The following is a 25,612-nucleotide window of genomic DNA, read 5'->3' on the forward strand; positions in this document are numbered from 1 at the left end:
GCCGGCTCCAGTTCCCTCCAGCGCTCACTTTCCACCCATTTCCTGGGGCTACCCCTTTCCCTGTTCCCGCTCCCGTGCCCGGTTCCCATTCCCCGTTCCCCGTTCTCTTTCCCCGTTCCCGTTCGCCCACAGGGGGCGCTGTGCGCCCGCGAACGCCTCCTGCCTTCCCTCACGCCCTGCGCCGGCTTTGGGGGACACCCCGGCGTTCCCGCCTGTCCCCAGCCCTCGGGATGGACACCCCGGCGTTCCCGCCTGTCCCCAGCCCTCGGGATGGACACCCCGGCGTTCCCGGTCCTCGGGATGGACACGCCGGTATTTCCAGCCCTCAGGCCACTCTGGTTTTAGTGAATTCTAGGATGTTCTGCTCTTACATCAGCCAGAGGCGAGAGCCATGCTCAGCAAGGCGCTGGCTCCTCGGGCATCACCTCTGCGAGCTGAACAGAGTTGATAGTGCCGTAAGACGCAAGGTCATGCTTAGCCACGAAACTTGGGTGGGAGAAGTATTTTGAAAGCAGATTCTATTCAGTTTCTATTCAGGGACTGGCTGTAGTGGAAACTGTTGGCATTCTCAGTGGAATATGCAGTGGAAAATTTAATAGCAGTGATAAAAAGACAAGGTGATGGATGAAAACTTTCATAAAAATAAGTGCATTTATTTTAATTTTTGCCCTTCTCAGCAAGTTTTCGTTCATCAGCTTCCAAATGCTGATATTGCTTGGTGCCTCTGACATCAGCAAGTTTCAGGTATCTCTTTGAGTTTCTTCAGCTGAGTTAATCTCCACAGGATTTTCCTGAGTTTCCAATGTGGTATCTTCAGAGTATCTTGGACGAACTGTGCTCTGAGTTTCTTCAGCAGAGTTAGTCTCCACAGGCTTTTCCTGAGTTTCCAATGTGGTATCTTCAGAGTTTCTTGGACGACCTGTGCTCTGAGTTTCTTCAGCTGAGTTAATCTCCACATGCTTTTCCTGAGTTACCCATCTGATATCTTCACAGTATCTTGGACGAATTGTGCTCACAGCTGTGAAAAGCAAGGATTTCAGAATTGAATTGAAAAACACGTTCTGAAGAAAGGAGGTTCCAGACGCTATGAGCCACTCTCGGGAAGTCTGGTAGCCATAGGACAAGCCATAGAGCACGATGAAGAAGGATGAGAGCACGGTTATGATCAGAACCAGGCTCCAGGCCACAGGGACACACCACCACCACAGCAAGGGCTCACTCTCCGGGATCTTGCGGAGCTGCCTGATGGTAGCGCTTAGTCTCCTTACTTTGGACAAGATGCTCCCTCCTAGGAAATTGGCACCTGACTTCTGGGACCTTTTACCCATCTCAGGGGAACTCACAGGTGCCGTCTCCTCCTGTGTGTCAATTACATTTGCATCTTTTTCAGATATTATGCAATTATTCCAGTACCTAGAATCTACCTTTGGGTACATCTTAGTCACAACAGGAGGAGGATCCTTCTGGGAATACTTAAATAAGACAATTATTAACATTTCCACAGGGAGGGTAAGCAAAGCACATTCAATTCCTACTGTTATTGATCTCATATACCTCAGGTATATTGGAGCTTCGTCATCCTTTCCAGCATTAAAGAACATAATGTTAACAAGCATGGTGAATAATAGTACTGCTAAAAATGTACACAACCTTTGGAACCTGGTGAAAGCCCCAGCGTTAACAGGAGCAAAAATTGAGAGCCACAGATGGTACTCTGTCAGTCTCCTGTTAAAATGAATAAGAAAATAGTCGATTTTGGGTAGAGGTGTCTGGGGGTCTGTGACAGAAAATTTCAAGGCTCGTGAGGGATTGTTCTTGTCAAGGGAAAGCCATTTTCTGCACAGAAAGAACCAGACCTTCCTGGTTGACATGTCCTCAACTTCAGCTCTGCTTAAGAACCAGGTTGGAGATACGCCATCGTTATTGAGCCTGATCTTGAAGGAACTAATATCTCCCAATTTTTTCTTAGTAGTTATTAGAAAGCAATCAATGCTTCCCCGTTGGAAAGCTGGAGAAGGCTGGTGCCATAAACAACGGAATTTACTCCTGCCATACTGGCCGATGAGCTGCAGGAAAACTTCTGCTTTGGTCCCAGCATTCCAGCGACTGCCTGTGTACAGAGTGACCAAAAAGCTCCCATCATCAGAGGCCTCGTTGTCTGGCAGAACGATAATGTACTTGATCTCCCTCTCAGCCCTGTCTCTTCTTATAGCCCAGCAGCACAAAAGCAAGAAGATGATAAAAATACAGAGCACTGTTATGAGGGTCAGTGGATTTTTGGGTATGTCTGCTATCAGGTTTCTCCCCAGATCTACTGTGTTGGGAAGAACTACTACTTTGGCTGCCAGGAACCTGATGCTGGGTGCTGCAAGGGCTGACACACTCCTGCGACGCCGCATGGAGACACAGATACAGTGCACCTTCTCCCAGTTGGTCAGGGGACCAATCACACATGTCTCTTTGCTCCACTCACTTTCAATCCCATTCAGAAATAGGCACTGGTCATTAAAAATGTATATGCTCACCATTTTCTGGTTTGGGTACCTTAAGACATACTGTGTCTCCAAGACAACAGTGATGGTCTGAGTGTCTGCACCACTTTTCTGCACTATGGTTTCCAGCAGGGACTTCGGGAGACAGACTATATAGGGACCTTTAATGCTACAGTCATCAAGGATTGTCTCATTTCCACTTGCAACTGTTTTCATGTTGTGAAAAGCAATAAATGAGGCCACGAGCTGAGCGTCAGTAAGACTGGTACCTGTAAATATCAGCACCTTGAAAGTAACTTTTAATTTTGTTATGATCTGAAAGTACATGCTTGTGGCAGTTTCATTGACCTCAAAATGAAATCCTCCAGTTGTATAAGTTTGTGTTTTATCAGGTCCCATTAATAAATTAAAAGTTGCAACTCCACCTTTCCTGGCAAGAAAAATGTCTGCTCTTTCAGGCATGAATGGAACTAGATCCCCATCAGTCTTAGTCTCTGCCATTTTAAACCCCAAGACCATTGATATAATATCTGACGTGTAACCTAACCATGGGAAGGGGCTCTCATCAAATTCAAAAACGGCAGTGGAAAACACAGTGTCTGGCGCCACTCCTGAAACATTTCCTTTTCTCATTATTGGATAAAAACAATTGTGGCAGGTGTCTGTTTCAGGCAAATAATTTGTAATGTTCCAGGCTTCATTTTTCTTCAGAGTGATATTCCAGTGTCCTGTTTCTATTAGAGTTTCTATTTCTTCAGGGACTTTTCCCCAGAAAACTACCTCTGTTACACCTTCCATGATGGAGAAAACATGTTGAATTCCATTTGCACTGACATTCTTGAGATGCAGAAGATCAGCTCTTAGGACATTGGACAAGCACCTTAGTATTCCACTGGTCTGAATTTCTGCTCCCTCAGACCAATTGATCTGACTCCTCTGTCTCTTCAGAATTCCTGTTACTTCTGTCAGTTTCCCAATGGCAAAGTCTTGTGACCTAACATTCATTTTCTCAACTGACTCTGTGATTTCAGAAATAACAGCCACTACTTGGTTGATTTCCATGATGCTATTTACTGAAATATTCAAGGCTGCTTTAACCACAGTTTCCCGAAAGTGAGCCTGGGGGAGCTGGACAATTGGTGTGGTCTTAATATAGTTTAAGAGTGAGGCCGCAAGATAAGTCAAATAACCAGCTCTAAGACGATCACCAATTTGCTGAGCAGATGTGGACACGCTTAAATGGCTTGCTGAATCCAGCAGTTCATGAAACACACGTACAAGGGATTGAGTTCTAAGTGGCCTCCTCACATAGGCACGTAAACTCACCTGGGTAAATGCCCTGAACGCATCACGGACTTGAACATGAAGTGTCAAACGGTACCAACGAGAGGGTTCTCCAAGTGGGAGAAAAGATGGAGGAGTTTTAGGCTCAGAACCAAAGTACAAAATTGTGCCAAATGTGTTTTCCACCACAGAACTTACTGTGGTAGTTTGGGGTACGTTGGAAGCTACTATCACTTTATATGTCAGAGGTAAATGGCTGTCAGAAAATCCTCTACATTTAACAACAAATTTTGTCTGAAAGGCAAACCCGTAGCGCGGTCTGATGTTACACCTGCCAGCCTGAGGTGGAGTATTTACTGCAAAGGGTTTTCTGAAGGATGCAGACCTACCATCCCAGGTAGTTACGCTTAAGTGAAGTAAGTAGGTTGGATATTCAGGCTTTATGAAAGTCATAGCATGTATAGACAGGTAAGCCCCAGACCTCCCCGTTGATGTTTTGGAAGCCCAATCAAAATCAATTTCTTTAGAGGTGTCTGAAAAAAGGGACCAGTGATATAGTGGCTTGTTGCTCGGTTTACAGTTTGAGCATTTTCCAGACATGGCAAATCTCTCTGTTGGAATTAAACTGGTACCACAGTTTTCAATGCATTTCACATCCAGAATGAGTGGAGGGCCAGGATCTATTTCTATAACTTGATCAGCATAAGCCATCCTTCTGCCCTTTTTAATCACCAGGCGAAAGTAGTATAAGGTGCCTCCTGGGAGGTATTCTGGTGGTACTGTTTGAATGGGACCTGAGGATGTTATCCATCTCAAATCCTTCTGCAATGGATGGCATCTGTTTTTCCATTTGAATCTCATGGTTTTATAGTCTGCTAAGTCTTTAGTGCAGTACCAAGTAAATGTCATTGGTCTTTCCTCTGAATCAGGATCAGAGGATCCAGAACCATCAAGAGTCCACCTCTCAGAAAATTTCACTGTGCGGACCGAGCCTCCGGAGATATTTGCCACTAGATCAGCTCTCTCAATCTGAACATAAATCATATCATGGGCCTTGAGGACTATTGAGGTCTTAACTAGGACTACCTCAGCAGTGAAATAAAACAGATACAACCCATAATCTAAACTATTAGCGGGAACACTTAAATGTATCATTTTCATGCCAAACATGGTAGAAGTGTTTACTGGCTTTGACCAGTCTGGCTCAGTTTTTGTGTCCGTAGCAGGATAGATTTGCCATTGAGGCCTGATGGATATGCCAACGTCGCAGTCTATGTTCAACATGACAAAAAGGAAAAAGTCTAATGCCTTTTTCTTGTACAAGATAACGGATCTGGGAGTAGGTCTCTGAATCCAACACCTGAGTATCCTACAATTTTTTTGCTCACAAACCACTGGTGCTTCTATGGTTTTTGCAGTACGGTTGTTGACCCTGACACTTAAAAGAGCCGGTATAGGTGCACTGCTGGTGCAGTTCACTTTTGCCACAAACCCCGTGTATTTCTCTGCATCAAAGGGTAAAGCAGAGCGACGGACAAAACGCGTGGCATTTTTTACGTGGTCATTGTATGTGTACGTGCTACTCTGGACAATATGGTCTTTTTCTGTGCCAAAAAGCTGCAGATAGAAGGTCCACTCACACTGTAGCATCGGATGTTGTGTAGGGATAAACCACACTAAATAACTAAAGTTCTGCAGAAAAGAAGGACGGGCACTGCTGAAAATGTGGATGTCGAGGTCTCTTTCTGCCAGTGACCTAATCAAAGCCCTCTTCTGATTCATATAAAGGTACATTTTGAACTTGTACCACTGTAAGGCCAGAAACTCTATGGTGAGTAAGTAGGAAAGCTCCTTGTATTGGTAGAACACAGTATGTGTGTTAGGATGATCTGTGGAAAAAATGCTGTTGTTGTCTTTAGATGTGTAAAATGTTCCCTGGTTGTACCTGAAAATGTAAGTGCTGCTGTTGGTCTTCCCTGGACAAAGGTTGACATGTATGGGAGTTTCTTTGCCAGCAGTTAAGCTCAGGGTACCATTGAGCAGGTGCAGTTCCCCCATCAATTCCTCAAACCTCTTTCCATCAACATGGAAGTAAACGCTGGCCACCACTATCTCATCCAGGTTCTGAGGTGTAGAAATGGCACAGAAGTTGCTTGGCAGTGTAAATGAACTGTAGGAGCACAGCCACCCTCCTATAGCCTGTGTGTCCACCAGTCTGTAGGCAAGTGTACTCAGGGTAAGGGGCTGAAGCCACCAGGACAAGCTGAGGGGCTGCTGAAGAACACTAAGGAGCTTGGAGCTGATACTGAGGACGTGCACCAAGTCAGGCTCCACCTTGAGAGAGAGGTTGAGGCTTATGTGAGGCATCTGCTCAATACTGACCAAAGCAACGTGGATCCCGGGGTGCCTGTAGCGCACAGTCAAGCGGTAGCTGTAGTAGGTGGCACAGGTCTGTTCCAACTCAACTGTTGGATAGACAGCAGGTGATGTTGTGTCCTGGTGCTCACTGCTGGGAAGGAGAAGGGTCGAGGGGATACCTCCCCGGCTGCGGAAGCGGTACTGCCAGCCAGCACTCTTGAGGCGTGCACACCAGCCCAGCTCCACGGGCTGCCACACTTGGATAACGCGTGTCTGTGGCCAAAGCACGAACAGCCGCATATCCTGCGCGGCGATCTCGACGCTCACGTTGCGGTGAAAGCACTCGGGTGGAGCGCAGGAGGCAGACGAGCACTGCACTGTAACAAGGCTGGAGGCCCCGGGGGAGGGAGCTTCTGTCTGCAGTACCACCTGGCCTGACCAGCGTGAGATGTTCCTCAGAGAGGCCGCGTTCAGGTACCAGAGGCAGCAAGGTGGGGATGGTGGCTGTCCCTCCTCCCCCTCTACGTCCAGCCCTGCTCCTGGGGCGGGCTGGTAATGCAGGGTCACGGTGCTGTTCCACAGGCACGACACGCTGTGCTCGTTGTCCTGCCGCTGGAAGACTTGGCCCTGAGGGCCCGGGCAGCTGACCCGCAGGGGTGACGGCTGGAGACGGACAGGGGACGCCGCCGAGCCCCGGCAGCAGCAGGCGAGCAGCTGCAGAAGGAGGAGAAGGAGGAGCGCGGCCATTGCGGCCAGAGGGGACGGGACGGAGGACGCGCGGCCTGCCGGGGCTGCTCGTTGGGGTGGCCCAACGGCTGGGACAGCAGCCCGAGGGCACCACAACCTCCTCCGCAGGGCAGCTGGTGAGAACGCTATTTAACCTCGGACACCGGGCCGGGCCAGAAGAAGGAACAAAGATTTGGGGGCCAATAATCGCCACCGAGCTGCGGACGGCGTCCCTCAGCGACGGTACGGGGGCTCCGCGCGTACCCGGCACGCACCGCCCGCCGCTCGCGCCGCTGGCGGCCCCGCCCACGCTCGCGTCGGAGCCGCGGAGCGGCGAGATTGCAGCGGGAGCATGGCTGCGCTGAGGGACTGCAAGGTGAGGGCAGGGCTGGGAGCTCCGGGGAGACCATGGCTGCGCTGAGGGACTGCAAGGTGAGGGCAGGGCTGGGGGCTGCGGGGAGGCCATGGCTGCGCTGAGGGACTGCAAGGTGAGGGCAGGGCTGGGGGCTGTGGGGGTGGCAGGATGAGGGGCTGCAAGGTGAGGGCAGGGCTGAGGGGCTGCAGAGGTACCATGGCTGCGCTGAGGGACTGCAAGGTGAGGGCAGGGCCGAGGGGCTGCGGGGGAGACGGCACCGCTGAGGCTCCGAGCCAGCGCGGCTCGGTCCTGCCCGTGCCCTGCGCCCAGGGTTGGCGGGGGCTGCCGACGGGTTTTGGGCTGTGGCGGGCAGTGCCGGCGGGCTCAGCCTCATACACTCGGGTGTGTTTCGGACGAGGGAAGCTGCTGTTGGGATCTGGAAAACGACTTCCCCTTCACCCGTCTCTTCTACCGGGGAAGCAGACCCGTGTATGAGCATTTCTGGGTCTTGTTCCACGCGCAGGAGTCCCGCGGCGCCCACCTGCCCCCTCCGTGGGCCTCAGGGTCAGGCCTTCGATTAAATCAGCCTCGGGTCAAAGGGTGCAACCTGCGGGAGCTGCTTACTGACTAAGTAATTTGAATGCTCTCTTTCTGATAAACTCCTTTTATGGTTGTGTTTTGGTTAATTAGGGCAGTGGCAGGTTAAAACAAAGTCTTGAAGATTTTGTGAGACAGGTGCATGATTGACAGAGCTTTGGGGATCTGAAACGCAAGGAATTCAGTAGGTGCCAGCTGCAGCCCACAGAGAGCACAATTCTCAGAGCCAGCTAAGATTCTAGCAGAGAAGAAAATACAAATAAACAGTCACCAGATCTCATGACTGAACTCTAGTCTTAGAGTAGGGGAAAGGGCAGGGCTTTGGTCTCACCAAGAAGCAGTGAGAAGAGCAAAGGCCATGACTCTCTAATACAAGAGAAAGGACTCTCTCCTGGCCTTAGAGAGAGGGTTGTGGGAGATCAGTATAAGAGAACCCAAAGGCAAGGGGCTCTGTGGGAAGGGGAACTGATGAGCCTTACAGACTCCTGAGGCTGATTTTTGCCCACTCACACTCCCTCCTGGATTTCTTCAGCCACAGTCTGATACCTCACTAGAGAGAAGCCCCAGGACCTGAGTGTCCTGAGTAGTCTGGGCAGGACTCCTTATGTGTGTCCTAGAGGACAAGGGGTGCTGCCTTTTCTGTGGTCCCAGTAGTTCTTTAGCTCTCAGTTGGCAATGACAGATTAGGTTTGGAGCACATCTATTACATGTCTTAGGAGCCAGAAGCTGCTGTGGGGTGGTTCTGCCCTGTAACCCATTGTCCTGATGCGCTGGTAGTGGCACAGAGTAGTGGCATCCCTGATGTGACACAGTCTTGCTGCCATTCTCCTGTTGCCAGAGTGGGAGTTTTCCAGTGAGGAGTGAGTCAGGTGGGCTGTAGCCATAGCAGGACAGAAGCTTTCCAGAGTGGCTGGAAATAGCACATACCTCAGCTAGATCAGCACTGTCCTTAGAGATAGATGCAGGCACATTTTCCACTAACCCTTGTTCTGCTGGTTTGTTCTGGTGCTCACAAACAGACTTCTCCATTCTCTATTGCAGGGCACCATGGAAGATAGCCAGTAAGTAGCAAGCCTAACCTTGCTACCTGCTTGGCTTTTCTCTTTATTCTTTTTCTGGATGATAAATGACATAGAGAATAAAAATTTTCAGCTCCCTTGAGGTTGCTGAATAGAGCTTAAAGGCTAAGTGGCAAAAAAGATAAAGAGGTATATGTATATATATATATATATATATATATATATATATATATATATATATATATATACACAAAAAAGATAAAGGTTTATATAGGTATATATAAACCTATAAAGGTATATATGTATAAGTAACTGTATATGTATATATATATATATGTAAAAGATAAAGGTTTAAAGGTATGCACACAGGATTATAAACATGGCTGGAACCAGTGAAGAAACAGATAAGAAGGACTGCAGTGTTTTTTTGGCAAGTTATGTAACACAGAAACAACAGCATATGCCCAAAGAAAAAGTTAAAGGAAAGGTCACTTCTAATATCAAAGCATTCAGTGAATATGATCCCCAGAGACCCCTTTTTATGAATCTCCAGGACCAGGAAAGAACTTCCAGTAGGAGGAAGATGCATGCAAAATCATTCTAGGAATTAGTTCTGTGTATTAGATAAGAAGCATGTATTAATAAATATGTATGGTTATGATGGATAAAGAAAGACATTGTTGCAAAGTCTCACCACACCCACGGAACAAGGAGACTGTGTCCTGTGCAGATAACAAATGCTTGCTTCCTAGTGCTTCAAATTGTGTTAGGAAGTTTATTCCAGCCAATTTCAGTATCATGCATATAGTATGAATTGTAAAGAAAATGTGTAATTTTAGATTCAGGTCTAGTCTTTTGGGCATGTAATTTGAAGACTCAATTGCTTTAGCTGTTGGAATGTGAGCCTTTAATCCCATCACAGTGGGAAAGCTTTAGGATATATTAACAAAGTTGTCTTTGCCTGGTTACTTAAAAATTTTGGCAGATTATTATAGCTAGGAAATGCTTTAAAGTGTAAAATGAGAAGAGCTGAATTCTTGCAGCATCAGGAAGGACTAAGCCCCCATTAGGAGAAGTCTGAATTAGCTTGCCCCAGGTCTGTTTCTGTAATAGTTGTCTATCCTCCATATTCTGTGTACTGCATTAAAGTAATGCTGAAATGATTGGGGCAGCTTCTCAAATGAACTCTGCTCATTTGCCAGCAGCCAGCCAGGAGATGTTGTGCCTCAGTCATGTTATGTTGCTAGAAACTGTGGCAGCCCAATTCTGTTTTGCTTTTTAGCTTTATCCATTTCCCGTGTTCTTACTGTTGTTAGGCTTGTTTACAAATGTGATCCAAATTTTCACTTGGTTAACTCCAGAGTCTTATTGAATTTGCTCTGCCAGGTCTGCAAGTTGATTCAGAATAATATTATTGTTTGAAGAAGATTACAGATTTATAGATGATAGGAGAACAGGGTTTTATTTTACCACGTCTCTACTTCACGTGATGTGTGCCTGTAACAGAGGAACTCACCAGTAGCTCCAATGAGTTCAGAATGACAGGTGCTGTCATTATGAGCTGGGCAACCCATTGAAATTTTCTGGTACACTTGGGAATTGTTGGCTTCTTTAGTCTCACTACTAGCTCCAAGTAATTGATTGTTAATGTAACTGCAACTGAACAAAAGGTTTGTTTCTGCCTCACACTGTACTTCCAACTTTTCTTCTTAAAAGTGCACAGCTGATGAAAATACCAGAACAGCATCAATTTGAACATCTGTCAGTGTCAGGATGATGAGGGTGTAAAAGGAGCATGTTTGTGTTTGTTTGTTGTGCAGGCCTGGCAGGATGCTGGACTTGTCCTGTCCACAACCAGCAATGAAGCCTGTAAGCTCTTCGATGCTGTGCTGACACAGGTATGACTGAAAATGGGATTTGGAGGGATTCATGCATGGAACACTCTTTACTGTAGCTGATATTTAAATTTCTTATCAGCTAGGAGGGCCTCAAAATCAGGCCACCACAGGAGTTCAGCCTTCAGCTGACTGCAGGAAACCCTTTTAGCAGAGGGCTGTACCAGATGCTGCAGCCTCTGGTGAAAACCTCAGCCAGTGTGCTCATTCCACTTGATACCAACAAATCCCCTATAGAAATCCAGGGTAATTGGTTCTGCTGGTGACTGAATTACATTAAACTCCAGTTTTTCTGTTTTTCTATTACACTAAACCTTCCCGAGTGCAACATTTGTCTTTTAGTCATTTGCCCTGCTTTTGAATTTTAAGTGTCTGTGAGAACAAAAAGAAAAAATCCTCCTTATCATAGAGGATTTCTCCACCCTCTCTTGCTCTGTCTCTCTTACAGTACGCAACTTGGACCAATAATGAGAGCCTTGGAGGTATTGATGGGTGTCTCTCCAAGCTAAAAGCAGCAGATCCAAACTTTAGTGAGTATAACCTTTGATTCAGAGCATAGAAAGTGCTGGGTTAATGCCTGTTGTCTTGGTATTTAACTGACTTGGTTTATGCAAGGGGAAGGTGATAATTTATAGAACTCTGTAAAACTTCCTCAGCATGTAGAGCAGGCAGAATGCTTTTGTGTGGTGTTTTTTTTCTTTCATTTCACATAATATTTGAGTGGCTGTCATGAAAACCTTCTGAGAACTTTAGGCTTGGGAGACTTCCTGGACCCCTGTGTCCACAAGTTGGTTTTATTGAAAATGCTCAGCTCCTCTGATGCTTTGTGGAGCTGAAGGCTCTGCTGTGAGCTCAGCTGGTGCTGTGCTGTTTCCTGCAGCAATGGGACATGTCATTGCCAATGGCTTAGAGCTGATTGGCACTGGAAGGACCGTGAGGCTCGACAGGGAGCTGGACAGCGCCGTGAGAGCCATGGTGGCACTTTCCAAGTCACAGCCACTGACAGAGAGGGAGAGGCTTCATGTGTCAGCGTTGGACGTGTTTGCCAGAGGGTGAGTCCTGTGTCACCCTGCTCGAGGGACTGGGAAGAGTTCCTTTGTCTGCTGCAGGCAGAAGTGAAGGTTGGCAGTTGTGGTGTGTCATGGTAGCTGACCTCTAGCAAAGGATCAGGGTGAGATGTCACAGATTGTCCCTGAATTTCTCTCTCCACCCCAAGTGCCATGTCTAGCTGGTGAGTAGCGCCGTAGGAGTAAAGTGCTCTATTGCCACCACTTCCTGGTGTTAAGCACTCCAAGTTTAAAATGTGCCACATATCCATCAGTGTGGTTTAGAACCTGGAAATGAAGTATTTGGCTACAGTAGGGCCCAGACTCAGATGCACAGACAGAAAGTTACAGACTTCTCTCTCTTGTCTCCCTATGTCAAAACCTATTTCCTTGTAAAACAGGGAGATAAGAGTGTCACACTGTGTGCTGTAGAGGCACACTGCTTCATTCCATATGTTAAATCTGTATGAACTGCAGAACATATGGGCTAATGATTCTCCTTCATTATTTGTTTGCCAGACAATTGGGCAAGCATGGATTTGCCTCACATCTCAGCAAAGGAAATGAGTAAGCTACTGAGGCCCTGCCACTGGGTTTGATTCCCACAAAGGAGAGGGAAGGTGTCTTTTTACATACACAGTTCCATTAATTGTAGTGGGTCCCTCTAGGAACTATTCAGCCCTGGAGGAAAATTTCATTTTCCTTGTGTGTTACAGTGATTTGGTGTTACCCAACACGATTTCTTTCGTAAGATTTCTCAGAAGGTGCCAAATGAATATAATCCCATTATTATATTAGAAAAGACTAAATAATTCCTTCAAGGAAGACAATAAGTCATTTGGTGCTGAGTTTTCTATTTTTCAACATAGTTTGAGTTCAGGACTAACAGTAGGGGCAGGCGTTGTGTGCCTTCTTTCAGTGATGGAAATAATTTTTTTATTTCTAGCCAACTTCCAAAAGCTTGTGATCTATGGGAGCAGATTCTGCAGAGCCACCCCACTGACCTGCTAGCCCTCAAATTCTCCCATGACACTTATTTCTACCTGGGATACCAACGTCAGATGCGAGATTCCGTTGCCCGTGTTTATCCCTTCTGGACACGTGATGTTCCACTGAGCAGGTGAGTCATGCTTCACTTGGAAATTGCTCTTTACCTGGTGTGCAAGGACTATGTGGTTTGTTTTTAAGTTCAGACTTAAAAGTTCAGGATCTTTTGGAAAAACAACATGTAGACAAAAATCAAGAGTCTTGAAGTTAATCAAACTTGACCATGGATAGAACATGTATCCAGTATCCCTTTTGACACTGTTGGTGAGGGATTTTTCCTAAGTGAGCTGTGTCTCACTGCTGTCAAATATTGCACATGGTGTGTAACACATAGGATAAAATCATGTCCTCACGCAGGGCAGTGGCAAAATTTCTTAATTTCTTCCAAAAAAATACTATTCATCTTGATCCATTAAAAAAATCAGGTGCACATAACATCCCTAATTTTTTCTTTATTTTTATGGCTTAACGTGGATGATTTACAACCAGTTTTAAGGGGCCACTTCATGTAAAAGTACCCTCCTGTGGTTTTCTGGGCACTGGGGAAAATGTAGAAGATTGCCTTTGAGATGCTCAGATAGCTTTGGTGACAGCAGTGTCTCACTTCTAACCTTTTAATTCTGAATCTTGCATCTGTTATGGAGATCAGCAGCTGGTGATTCCATCTCATCCAGAGATGGAAATGTTCATTCTGATGTGCATCTTGTCACTGTTTGCCATACTGGTGTCTCAGTCGCTCATTTCCTCTGGGAACTAGCTTGGTAGTTCTGTATCTTGTGAGCTTGAACCTTGTTGTAAACACCTACCTTGCTGGTAGTTGTGTATCCTGTGAGCTTGAACCTTTGTAAATTGTTCTGCAAGGACTTTTTTGAGTTAAATGCTCTTTCTAGTGTTTTTTTTCAGTCCTGGACTAAACCTTGTTATAAATGGATGATGTGTTCTTTTCCCCCCTTCTGTTAGCTATGTGAAGGGCTACTACTCTTTTGGACTCGTGGAAACAAACCTTTTTGAGCGTGCTGAGAAGGTTGCCCATGAGGTAAACTGCCTGCTCTTGGTGCTGAAAGGCTTGAGAATTCTCAGACAGGGTGTTGGTTCCTTCAGTTGTTAGTCAAAGCAGCAAAGAGATACAGCTCAGCATGGAAATGCTCACAGATCTTTGTGAGACTTGTTGGTGACTCTTCTCACATCTCTGCCCCACCAGGGCAGTTTCTCTGGACTGCATTCCCCTCACTTGCTTATGAGCATGCCCTGTCACATGGGGTCAGAACACCCCTATAAAATCCATATATCAGCCCAGCTGCTGCTTCCCACTTGTATAATTGGCTGCTTACTCCTATTAAAGAATGTTGATTTGTTTTGACATAGTCTGCTCTTAACAATCAGTCCTGTTTGGCTTCCTGCTCCCTTTTGTTTTCCTAGATGCTTGTTCCTGGATTGTTGAACAATTAACTGTAACAATGTTCCTGGGGATCAGTATTAGCCAGCCTGTTTCCTTTCTAGGAAGATAGTAATTATACTTGACTTTCTCCAGTCCTCAGGATTATCCCTGTCCCCCAGGACTCTCGGACACAATTAATCTCTAATGGGTGTTCTTGGCAAAACTTCTGTTACTTCAAATTGCTGACAGTGACAAAAGAGACTAAACCCTAAAACTTAACCTTTACTAGGTTTATGACTAACTTTGCAACATGCCAAAAGCCTAGTGGGAGTTTTGGGCCAAGGAAGAGGAATTGGCTGAATACTCAGAGCTGGCCACTTTTGGAAAAGAAATAGTTAAGGCACTATATCATGGAATATATTGTGCCTGTGCCTGCAGTTCTTTCATTGATTCATGTCTGTGAAATAGATGTCATTTCACAGTCATCATCAAGGCCTGTGTTTTAAAGTGTTTTGCAGGTGTTCATCTCCCTGCAGCAGAAGCTGGGAAGTGAAGTCAGCCAAGAAACATTCTCTTCCTTTTCTGTCCAAATCAGACTTCTGGGTTGTGGTTAGTTGGAGTGGTACAAGGATGTACTTAACATGCAGCAAGTAAAAAGTAGTCTCTTGTTTCTAGATAAGCAGTGATAAATGTCTGCATTTGCAAGTTTGTAAGGCTCATTGTGTTTTCCTGTTTTTCTCTCACAGGCTTTGGCTATAAATCAGACAGATGCATGGTCTGTCCATACCATAGCTCATGTAAATGAAATGAAAGCTGAGGTGGAGAAAGGCTTAAAATTCATGAAGGAAACGGAGAAGAACTGGAAGGTAAATGTTTTTGTGGCATCTCTGAAGAAGCTATTTTTAGGTTTTCTTTAATTCCTGCAGCCAAGTTCTTGAGTCCTCTGCCTGCAGTTCCTTCCTATCTGCAGACCTGTTACAGTCAATGCAGAGTTTGCATATTAGAGGAAATCTTCCTTTGAGGTGCTGCTACTCTCCATGCAGCTTTTAAGCAAGAGACAGGAAGAAGTGGCATGTTATGAAGGACATGACCGTCCCTATTTGTGATCTGTTGTGTGGTTATAAAAGTAAAGTGACCACTGATTCTTTCCCAAGCTTTTTACTTAGGCTGATGTATGCACAGACAGTCATTTGAAGGACCTGGCTAAATCTCCTCATGGGACCTAAGATGAGGTGGAATATGACTCAGTCAAATCAGCTGTTTCAAAACACTAAAATACTTGTTTGCTTCTGGATGGGGAGGGGATTTTAAGAACAAAGAAAAGAGAAATTGTGCTCTTACATATTTTCTAGTGTACTAATTACTTTCTAGTGTATCAGTTACCTTATATATCCAACATGTTTGATCCATCTTTCAGTGTATTGAACAAGTTATTTAGTCTGTTATGTGGTCCTTTGCTATAAATTAAGTTTTATTTTGTGTTTGATAGCATTTACCCAGTGATTAAGTCTGTTACATTCAGAGCTGAGAGCTGTGAGGCTTGCCTTTGCTAGAACCCACAAGAGTCTATTTTAGAGTCATCTGAGCTGACTGTCCCACCTCACACCAAGAGCAGGACTGGATAGTGAGACTAGAAAGGCTGTTTTTGTGCTTGTTTTATCTTTTAAGTTAAGCATTCAGATACTGGGCTTGGAAGTGCAGACAGAAAATTATTGCTTGAAGTTCACACCTGTCACTTCCCAGAAAGCATTCTGTCTTTTAATATGTTAGTTTTAATGAAACAGTGATTGACAGTTTGGGTGATACCTTTAAAACCCCAGTCAGTGACTTTTGGATCAAATTTTGTTTTTAAACTCTTGGTTCTTAAAATAGTTGTATGTCTCTGTGATTCATACTCTTTATCCAAATAAAATCAAATGCAAGCCCACTTCTCTCTAGCAGTTTAATCTTTTTCAGAGCTCAAATTTAGCAGCAGGGAAAAGGTTTTGCTTTATTTAGTCAGGTAATTCCATGATCTTGTTTGTATGACATTTGGAATGCCAGTATGATATTCAACTTGATATTATCAGTGTTTATGCCAAGCACATAACTGCTTCTGTTGCTTGGGTTTGGTTTGTGATTTAATATTATCAAGCAAAGATTACCAGGATGTTTATCTTAGAAGCCCTGACATTTATTGGGAACTTTTACCTTTGTCCTTCCTGAAAGTGGTTGTTACAGTTGTCAGTATGACAATAAAGATGATTTTTCCACTTGTGAGACCATTAGGTTTAACTACAGAACCAGGAGAGAGTGGGAGGAGAGGGGTGAACCTTTCTGGTGTTTTAATTTTCACCAAAGGATTATGGAACTACATTTGTCTGTTTTTAATGGATTCACGAAAATGAACTGCAATTGCCTTGAACTGCAGGCTGGGGAAGGGGATTTGAAGTTTTGGTACCAGCTGGAAAGGACAGTGTGAAATTGGTGCAGTTCAGCAAAAATTCTTCTCACCTGATGAGCTGCCAGTGTGTTTGGCATCTCTTGCAGCTTCTGTAGCCTGTAGTAAACCTTGTTTAAAAAGTGATTCCTCCTTGTCTGAGGTAGGTTCTAGATAGCTGGGATGAATGACCCTTAGAAGGCCTCCATATCCTCCTCTTTCCTCTATCTGGCCAGGTTACTTCAGACAAGATGCCTAAATTTTAGATGAGACAAATCTTACTCTTCTTAGAGATGTGGATTAAATTTCTTTTTTAAAGAGGCTGCTGAAGAAAGGTGGATTCTGAGGCATCCAAGAGAAACTCTTATCTGAAAAATGATGTGGGGGGAACCTTGGGTTTGGGGTGTTGCCCTGAATAGCTACAAGTATGCCAAATGAGAAGGTGTCCTGGCAGCTGATTTAAATTTCTTGTCTCTTTTTGTGTCTTCTGAAGTACTCAGTTTTGCTGAAGGAGGAAACAGAAATCTGACTAGATAACTTGAAAAGGGGAGTTATTTTATTTTGTAAATATTTTTTTCTTTCTCTCCAGAGCAGTGATATGCTTGCTTGCCATAATTACTGGCACTGGGCTTTATACTACATTGAAAAGGTATGAGATATTTTCATACATGTGCTTTATGGTCCAGATATGTTATCTAAAGCTCTTTAAAAGGCAGAACTAACATTTATGTGGGGGGATTGTCAGCTATTTGAAGAGATGTTTTTATAAAATAGCACAATTCTATATTTACAAAATGGCATAGTCCTTTATTACTGTTATTTTGAGAATTTTAATTGCATTGGTCAGCACTTTCGGGATCTTTCTAAGAATGTTGAAATATCGTTGTGAGATTATTGCATGTTTGAAGATCCAATAGTCTCACTAATTACATTTAGCACAGTTATTTGATAGCAAGATGAACGTAGATCTCTAATTTTGAGACAAAAATTAACAAAATTCTTAGCAAATTCAGTACTCATTTTCTGGCCCAAAAATTTGCTGACTATAAGAAAAATGGCCATAAACTCTAAATTGGGTTGCCAATGCTATTAATTATTGTTACTAATTCTTACTATTGAAAGCCTTTAAAAATAGTTGAAATTTTACCCAGCCTGTCAGAATTTCCTGGGATTTAATGCTTTAGCACTTGTGAGGTTCAGCTTAATAGGGAGGTAAATGTGGCATCCTTGAGAAGGCAGCATCCTTTGGCCAGAAAGCAGAGTAAACAGAAGGAACATAATTCTCAACAGGAGTCCAAGAGTTTATTTATTTTGTCACTTCCTATCTACATAAGTATTTTGAAGGCTACCTAAAACTGTTGTTTCCCATCTCTTTGCATACACCATGAGTTGCACTGATTTTTGCAAACATCTGTGAAAGGAACATTAGAATGAGAGGCAATACCTCCATATTTCTCCTTCTTGCTCAACTTGTGCCAGTATTGATACTTCTTCTTAGATGGAACCTCAACATACTGATAATTTTGCCTATTAAATCCAGGTTTTTCTGCTTTGAATACCTCAAGGTTTCTTTGACTTGGTTTGTTTTGATCAGGCAGTCCTGAAGAGCTGTTATGATGTCTGTTAATGTGTTTGTCTCTGGTTGCTGTGTCTGCACATTAACCACACAGTCCTCCTTTGCTTTTCCAGGGGGAATATGAAGCTGCTTTGACAATTTATGACCAGCATGTGAGTAGGGGCCTTTTTATCTTTTCTGAGATCATATAAGATCATGATGATGTGTGCTTTCTTCCTTCTGTGTGACATTGAAACCTATCACAGTGCATGATCTGTGTATAAATATTGTTTACATCTGTTACCACAGTCTTTTAGGGAAACAATTTCTCAGCACTTCTAGGGAAAATGCCCCAAGGATTGAGTGTTACATAGTTTGAGTGCTTGAAAGAGCTACAGTGGTACTGATTTCCATTCTGTCCATGTTTCTTATTCATACCTTTCAGAGGTAAATTAGTCAAGTCACCTCTACAAAGAACTGGTTTTGCATGTTAGGTACAAAGTCAAGTGGATTTCAAAACAACCTTTGTAAGTAAGCAGTATCAATTTAGATAACGTAGCACATCTTTGTGATGATTGTAAAAATACTGCAAGCATTAAGAAAGCTTCTGGGCAGATTTCTATCTGCTAACATTGATCCAGTGAAGTAATATTTATGGTAGAATTTTTGAAAAAATAAAATACTGTGATGACTCCCCATATTGACTGAGAAAAACAACACATGTGAACCATATAAGTTTCTGTCATTGCAAATTCCTTTATTCAAGAAAAATGCAATTAGGACTATTACAAAACAAGTAATTTTGAATTAATAGAAGGATAAAATTAATTTAGTACCGTGAAAATAAGTTTGATAATCTGAGGAAGTTTCCACTAGTCCATCACTTGGCCAGCCTATGAGTACTTGTGATTACAGATTGCTCCTGTGTGCCTGGCAAGTGGAAGCATCCTGGATATAGTTGATAACTGTTCAATGCTGTACAGGCTTCATCTGGAAGGTAGGATATCCTCTGGCCATTCTTTTTTATAACTTTTTCTTTTTCCCTTCCCCTGCCATTCATGATGGGGAAGTATTTCAGTATAATTACACAGCAAGCTTGAGCAGTGTTTCAGAAGAAAATTGAGAAAAGCATCAATAATGTAAAGTTGCTAATGTCCATAAGCTTTATTTTTCCCAAAAATTTCAATTTTCCATGCCTGTGTGGCATAGTAGTCAGCTCCAGCTAGCAAAGGTCACATACTTCTTCTCTGACCACTTCTATTGTTCCTGGAGGTCTGAGGCTGAGCAAACAAGTGCATAAGCCTCTAAAAACCCATAGCACTTTCTGGACATAAATTTCCAGTCACATCCTTTCTTTTTTTGTTTTGATCCTGATTGAAATAGTTAGTATGGGCCTATCAGCTTCTGGCTTTTTGTACTCCCCTAACTCAGTGGCATTTCCCCTTTTAAGTCAGTGTTTATACACTGGGGGGTGCATGGCAGGGGACACGATGGGCAGACAGTATTTCACACTGTTCTGCTAAAACACTAATGATGTATTGGGGGTTTTACTAAATCCGTCTTCTCACTCTGCCTTGTGATTCCTGCAGATGGCTCATGGTGAACAGCACCTCCAAAACATTATGAGCAATCTCATAATAAAGCCAGAAGCTCACACAGTGCAGACTAAAATAATGCCTTTAAACTTCTGACAGTCAAGAAACTCTTGGCCCACATAAGGCAGGCTGCAGCTGAGCATTGTTGCTGCATACATTTTGCTACATCAGGAAATGTTGAGTTCAGTGGGAATGCATTTTATGCTGAGTGGCTGACAGTAATTGCAGAGTTGTACCTTCTCATGTGGCAATGTTATTGAGAGAAGTATTTTTTACTCTTAGGTGTAAAGCTTGGGGACAGGTGGAATGATCTGCTTGGGGTTACAAAGAAACACACCAAGGATCACATTCTTCTGTTCAATGATGTGCACTACTTGATGTCTTTCCTTGGAGCCAAAGACCACAAAACTACTGAGGAGCTTTTAACAACTCTGCAGGAACTTGCCAAGTAAGCAATGGAATTCCTGCACTGGGTTCAGTGAATAGCCCTCTGAACTTCAGGGCAGTGATGTCTCTGGCTTGCTGATGCTCCAGCATGCTCCTCTCCCTGCCTTAGCATGTCTCCAGTTAGGAGATCCAAATTATTATCTATTTATTGAGTTAATGTCTAGGGAGGTTCCACATGTTGTTGAGCAGAAATCTTTTGTGTTTGAGGTCATGGACACCACCTGAGCAGTTGCTGTCTGTTTCCTTTTAGTGAGGTCACACTAAGCTGTGTTACAGACAAGGAGTAAAGTATATTAATAAGAACATTCTACAAGAGATGTCAGCTGGCTGTGGTGGATCTTTTCTGCTCTAGTTTAAAAGGTTAATAACAGAACATTAGTTGGTAGTGATACTCTAATGGCTGCTCTTTGATGTGTTGTTAAGTCCACCTGCAGGAAATTAGGTTTCAAGTACTACTAAAGTAATAATCTAGAATATTTCACTTTCAAATTAAGTTATTTGAAAAAGCGCAATATTTAAGTACTATACCCAAACAATGAAGGTTTTGTGTTCCCTTAGGTATTAAATGATTGTGAATTGCATTGGTTTTTTTTAAGGGGTTGATATACAAATGCTTTAAATTCAATTTCTTCCCTCCACTACACCCTTTTTCCCTCTGTTTAAGCATCTGTTGCTTCCTTTGCCTTTAAAGAGAAGGAAGGAAGGGAGGAAGGAGAACCTGAAATTGTCACTATTTGTTCCTGACTATATGTAGTTTTGAGGAACACTGTAATTTTTAAGAATACTTATGAAAACAAATAACTTTCAAAGCAAGCCTGTCTCATTTACCTAAAGTAGAAAACAGCAAATATATTTTGTTATTTATTCTATTATTTATATAAGTATGTCAGGATATATAAAGTATAGAAAACTGTCCACCAGAGGCTTTAATGAACATGTGTTCATACATGCTATTTATTCTTTTGCCCAGTGCTTCCTTTCACCTCTTTTCAGCCTTAATAATACATGTATACATTTTTAGCTGTAATTTAAAAAATTATAAAGCTTCATTTCATTATTTGAGAAAGCAGGCTGTGAGCTGAAGGAACTGTATTAATGATTGGATTAATTTACGTCTATCACAAATATGTAATGCACAAATGATAGCCCAGAGGCGTTTTGTACGTGTTAAGAAAGCGGTGTTACAACCTGGGCACAAACATCTGGCATTGCACCGGGATTTTTCCCTGGCCTTAGCCATGGAAAGTTGCTGGGAATTTGTCGGGTGTTCCATGGCGCTCTCTGGTGGTTGGTGTCACAGGCTCCTTTCCATGGAAATGCTGGACAAAACGTGGAAATGAGGAGTTGTTCCATCATTTTCATCACTGGCTGTCTCAAGCTGCTTCAAATGAACATCGGTTGTGCACTTTTATCTTTCTAGGATGCCACAGTTTGTTTAAGGAATGATAAGCACGTAGGGCAGTGTTGCCTCCTGGAAAATGAAGGCTGGCCCAGTAAAAGAAACAGGATGAGTTTTGTAAGGCTGACTTGAGAAGGAGCTGGCTTGCAAGGTCATGACTGGGAGCTGTGTGCAAGGACTGGTGGCCACATGTGGCCAGACAAAGGACTAGCAGTAGGATGTTCTGGTGGGGTCAGCAGAAGAGAAACTGCAGTTTTCTTACTGTCCTAGCCCAAACTGTTTATTGCAGAGCTAGGAGGGGTTGGGCTTGTGCCTTTTGTGGGTATATTCAGGAGGATAAAAACCGATTGCTGGATGAGTAACAAAAAGGTGAAAGTAGCACAACCACACCAAAAGATATGACCTAAGTCAAGTACCTGAAACATTAGGCTTTGTACAGTAAAAAAATAAAAACCTGTCTGCAGGCAGGGGCAGACTGGCATTGAAATATTTATGCTTTGGCTTATGGAAGTTAACCACTTTTTCATTCTACAGAGCACCTCATGAAGACCACCAGCTTTCCCTGGCTCCTCATTTGGGGCTGCCACTGTGCCAGGCTTTTGTAGAGTTTGAAAATGGGAATTGTGACAAAGCTGTAGACCTGCTCTACCCAATCCGTTATGAACTCGTCCAAGTGGGAGGCAGTGATGCTCAGGTAAAGGAGATCCAGAAAAGACTTTTTGATGTGACTCAATCCCCTCCCAGTAGCCACCATGAAGCACTTACCTCATCAACAGCACTTCAGTGTCAGACGGTGAAAAGCTGAACAGTGCTTGTGACTGAAACCTGTTTGCAAACACTTACTAGCAGGGTTAGCTATTTATTTTTAATGTTGATTTGTTTCCTTCCTGTGAATTTAATAATTTGTTAACCAAGACATTGTAACCAGCAATACATTATAAATTACTTACTAGTTTGTATTCTGCTGACTTTTTTTTCCAGAGAGATGTTTTCAGCCTGTTATTGATTCATGCTGCTTTAAATTCTAAATCAAAGGCCAAACGAAACCTTGCAAGGTGAGTATTTCTCCTGATAATCATTTGTGGAAGTAGCACTGTTGCTAAAAGTAAGAAGTAATGAATATATTCAAACCAATAAAATTAAGGCTAAAATTATATGCAAGCATTTGTTTTAAATGTAGCAACATTTAACCAGGATAAAAAGTAAAATAGCTTCCAGTTCCAAAAGTCCACTCTTTCAGCCTGGATGGATGATCTGTGTGTGTTCAAGGGTAGTTGATTTTCAAATGGTTCTGGATTTTCAAATGGTTCTGTCTTCAACTATAGCCTGCTGACCATGTGTGTTATGGACTGCTAAGCTTCTGTGAACTGCAATGCCAGTCAGTGCCACTGCTGACCTCTGCTTTGCTGGGAAGTCAGAGGTGTGCTCTGCCACGTGGGCCTGCCCCTCAGCACAGCCTGTTTGGCAGAACAGGGCAGGTTTATCACCCACTCCTCACCCTCCTACCTCTCCTTTCACAGGTGTCTCCTGCATGAACGTGATCTGCTGAGACCCAAGTCACCAATGACTGAGCGACTGATCAGGAAGGCAGCAGCTGTGCATTCCATGGCATAGGGCTTTCCTCCAGCTTCAGCTGGAAGAGCCAGGAGCTTTCCACAAAGTCTGGGAGCAGGGAGTGCAGGGGTGCTGTGAAGGAATTCAGGGAGGTACTCAAGCTTAAAAGAATTATTTCCTTAAAAAAAAGACAGAGCTGTTGCATTTCTGGAGGTTGTGATTCCACAAGAAGAAAACTTGCTGACAAAGCTTTCTGGAGCATCCCAAAGGCACTGCTGCTCTGGTATGTTTTCCTGAACATTCCCTCTGACTCTGATTATACACAGTGCAGTAACAGTGCCTGGATTTCAGTCCTTCTTTGACCAAGTTTGTTACTTGGCCCTGCATGTGAAGTAAACTGCTCAGGTAATTCAAAGGGAGCTTTGAAATGAAGTTAATACTAATAGGAAGATATAGGGCCAGAGCTATCACAAGCATGAACTGAATTCCATATTAAGCCCATTCAGGCAGGAGTCACAGATCTGCCTGCATTCAGGATCTTTTTAAACTCCCTCTCATACAATGTTAAATTTTTCCTCCCAATATAGCATTTTTAACTCCCTCTCATACAATGTTAAATTTTTCCTCCCAATATAGCACATCAGAGCTTTCTGGCATTACTAGGTAAATGAAACCAGACAAGAATAATGATTATTCTGACATGGGTGCTCCCTCAGCACTTTTAAATCTTTTAGAAAGAGGGAAGAGCCTGGATTTCAGCTGAACAGTACCGTTTCTGAAGGGTTGTTGGACTGGGTCTTTGTGCTTCCCTGAGCTTTTGGATAGTCAGGCCTTACTACTATCTCACTCCAGAGAGGTCCTGCATGTTGGCAAAGTGGGGTTAAAACCAGGGTTAAAGCACACACTTTGGAGAGGTGAAGACCAGGAGGGAGCTTCTGCCATGGGAAGGAGGGCTCAGGGGGACAGGCACAGCTCAGTCCCAGCACTTGTGATGGGATAAACTTTGGTGCTGCAAGTCAGGCACAATGTGAGCCACGGGCCTCGAGGGTGTTCTGGTGCCTCTGGATTCCTGCAGCATCCCAGAGCTAACACATTGTCTTGCAAAAATACTCCAAAAATCCCTAATGACAGGGAAGACCGTATTTCAGACCAAAATTGGACTCATGCCTCCTCTTCTGGCATAGAAGTCCCACACTCGGCAACTGCCCAAGCTCTGGCTTTGTTTCCACAACTCTCCTGGCCTCACAGGGTGCCCCTCCTTCTTATCTAGCTCAGGCTCTTCCCCATGTCCCACAGCAGCCTTGTCCTACAGTTTCCTTTTGACCTAAGAAAGCCCTTCCATAGCTGGCCCTGCACTGCCCCTGCAGTTCCTGCTTTGTGGAGCAAGAGGTGGAAGTGCTTTGCTGACATTTTGCTTTACCCAATCCTCCCCTGATGCAGAAATAGTTTATTTTTAAAGGAAGAATAATAAAACCATGTAAGGCATTGCATTCCTTGCCTTCAGGTGTTCTGATTGATGAGCATGCTGTTCTTCAGCAGACAGCTTGTCTGCTCAGCCATGATGGGGATGACTCACTTGGGACACCTTACACTGGATTTTTACTGTTATTTTTAATAAGTGCACTTCAAGCAATGACTTTAGACAGGTAACTTTTTACTTGAGGAATGTAACAAACTGTAAGGGAACAAAAGCCTGAGAAAGCTCTGGCTGGCTATGCAGGGTGTGATCAATGTAATCAATAACAGCTCTACTTTCAACAGAACACGACTGAGAATTTTGTCTGCTTTGCTTTAATAAATTCAAAGATGATCTTTGTTAAGCAAGCAAGTACATGACTTCTTTGCATGTGTGAAGCTTTTAAATGTGTTATTCAGCCTAATTTCATAGATGTGTAGCAGTGTGCACCCACTTTGTTTCCATCAGAGTGGCCAGAAGCATGCAGCAGTGGAGAGCAGCAGCATCTGTGCTCGCACAGGTCACAGCCCAAGCATTGGGAAGAGGCTGAGGTGCCACCAGGTGGGTGAACTGTTGTTTCTTTCTCATCGTCCTGCATTCAGAGTATGCATTTTCCAGCTTTGCTCCCCCTTCAGCTCAGTTATCCAGACTGCAGCTCTCCCCGCCAGTCCAGCCCTCTGATAGAAAAGCCAAAGCCTTGTGCACCAGAGAGCTGCATCCATCCCTGCTGCAGGGTGGGTTGGACCATGGAGCAGCTCTGCAGTTCCTGTACTGCTGTGTCCTTACTCTCTGTGTGGTGATCTGGACTGATCCCAGGCTGTCAGCATCTCACTGGCACCCTCCCCATCCAGGCCTGCCTTGTGCCTCACAGGTGTGGGGGTTTCTACACGTGCCTGATTTAGAGTCTTTAAAAGTTACTCATCTGCATATTAAGGAAGTACATCCTTAGAACCTCTCAGTATCTCACTTCTTCGAGATTTAAACCCAGTA

General features: G+C 43.9%; 2 protein-coding genes across 4 annotated transcripts; one reads left to right on the forward strand and one right to left on the reverse strand.

Moving 5' to 3' along the window:
• Positions 1–522: 522 nt before the first annotated feature.
• On the reverse strand, positions 523–6,881 carry PKDREJ (polycystin family receptor for egg jelly). The gene is given in 4 exon segments (XM_030959747.1): positions 523–582; positions 585–687; positions 689–776; positions 920–6,881. Coding segments are annotated over 4 exon segments (6,213 nt in total).
• A 3-nt stretch (positions 6,882–6,884) lies between these two features.
• On the forward strand, positions 6,885–25,177 carry TTC38 (tetratricopeptide repeat domain 38). Of its 3 annotated transcripts, XR_004061180.1 has the most exons (15): positions 7,432–7,455; positions 10,652–10,729; positions 11,175–11,256; positions 11,607–11,778; positions 12,719–12,892; positions 13,780–13,855; positions 14,944–15,063; positions 17,206–17,265; positions 18,306–18,344; positions 19,087–19,168; positions 20,049–20,214; positions 22,147–22,306; positions 22,594–22,667; positions 23,133–23,449; positions 25,093–25,177. XR_004061180.1 is itself a non-coding variant. In XM_030959905.1 (14 exons), exons 1-14 carry the CDS (start codon positions 7,213–7,215, stop codon positions 23,224–23,226), a joined length of 1,401 nt encoding a protein of 466 aa, XP_030815765.1. In that variant the 5' UTR covers positions 6,885–7,212; the 3' UTR covers positions 23,227–24,945. The 3 variants fall into 3 exon arrangements, 2 of the variants coding, with proteins under 2 accessions (XP_030815765.1, XP_030815764.1); XM_030959905.1 differs by lacking the exons at positions 7,432–7,455; positions 25,093–25,177 and adding an exon at positions 6,885–7,236 and having other exon boundaries at positions 23,133–24,945; XM_030959904.1 differs by lacking the exon at positions 25,093–25,177 and having other exon boundaries at positions 23,133–24,945.
• The last annotated feature ends 435 nt before the right edge of the window (positions 25,178–25,612 follow it).

This window comes from Camarhynchus parvulus, chromosome 1A (assembly GCF_901933205.1).
Source record: "Camarhynchus parvulus chromosome 1A, STF_HiC, whole genome shotgun sequence".
NCBI classification, from domain to species: Eukaryota; Metazoa; Chordata; class Aves; order Passeriformes; family Thraupidae; genus Camarhynchus; species Camarhynchus parvulus.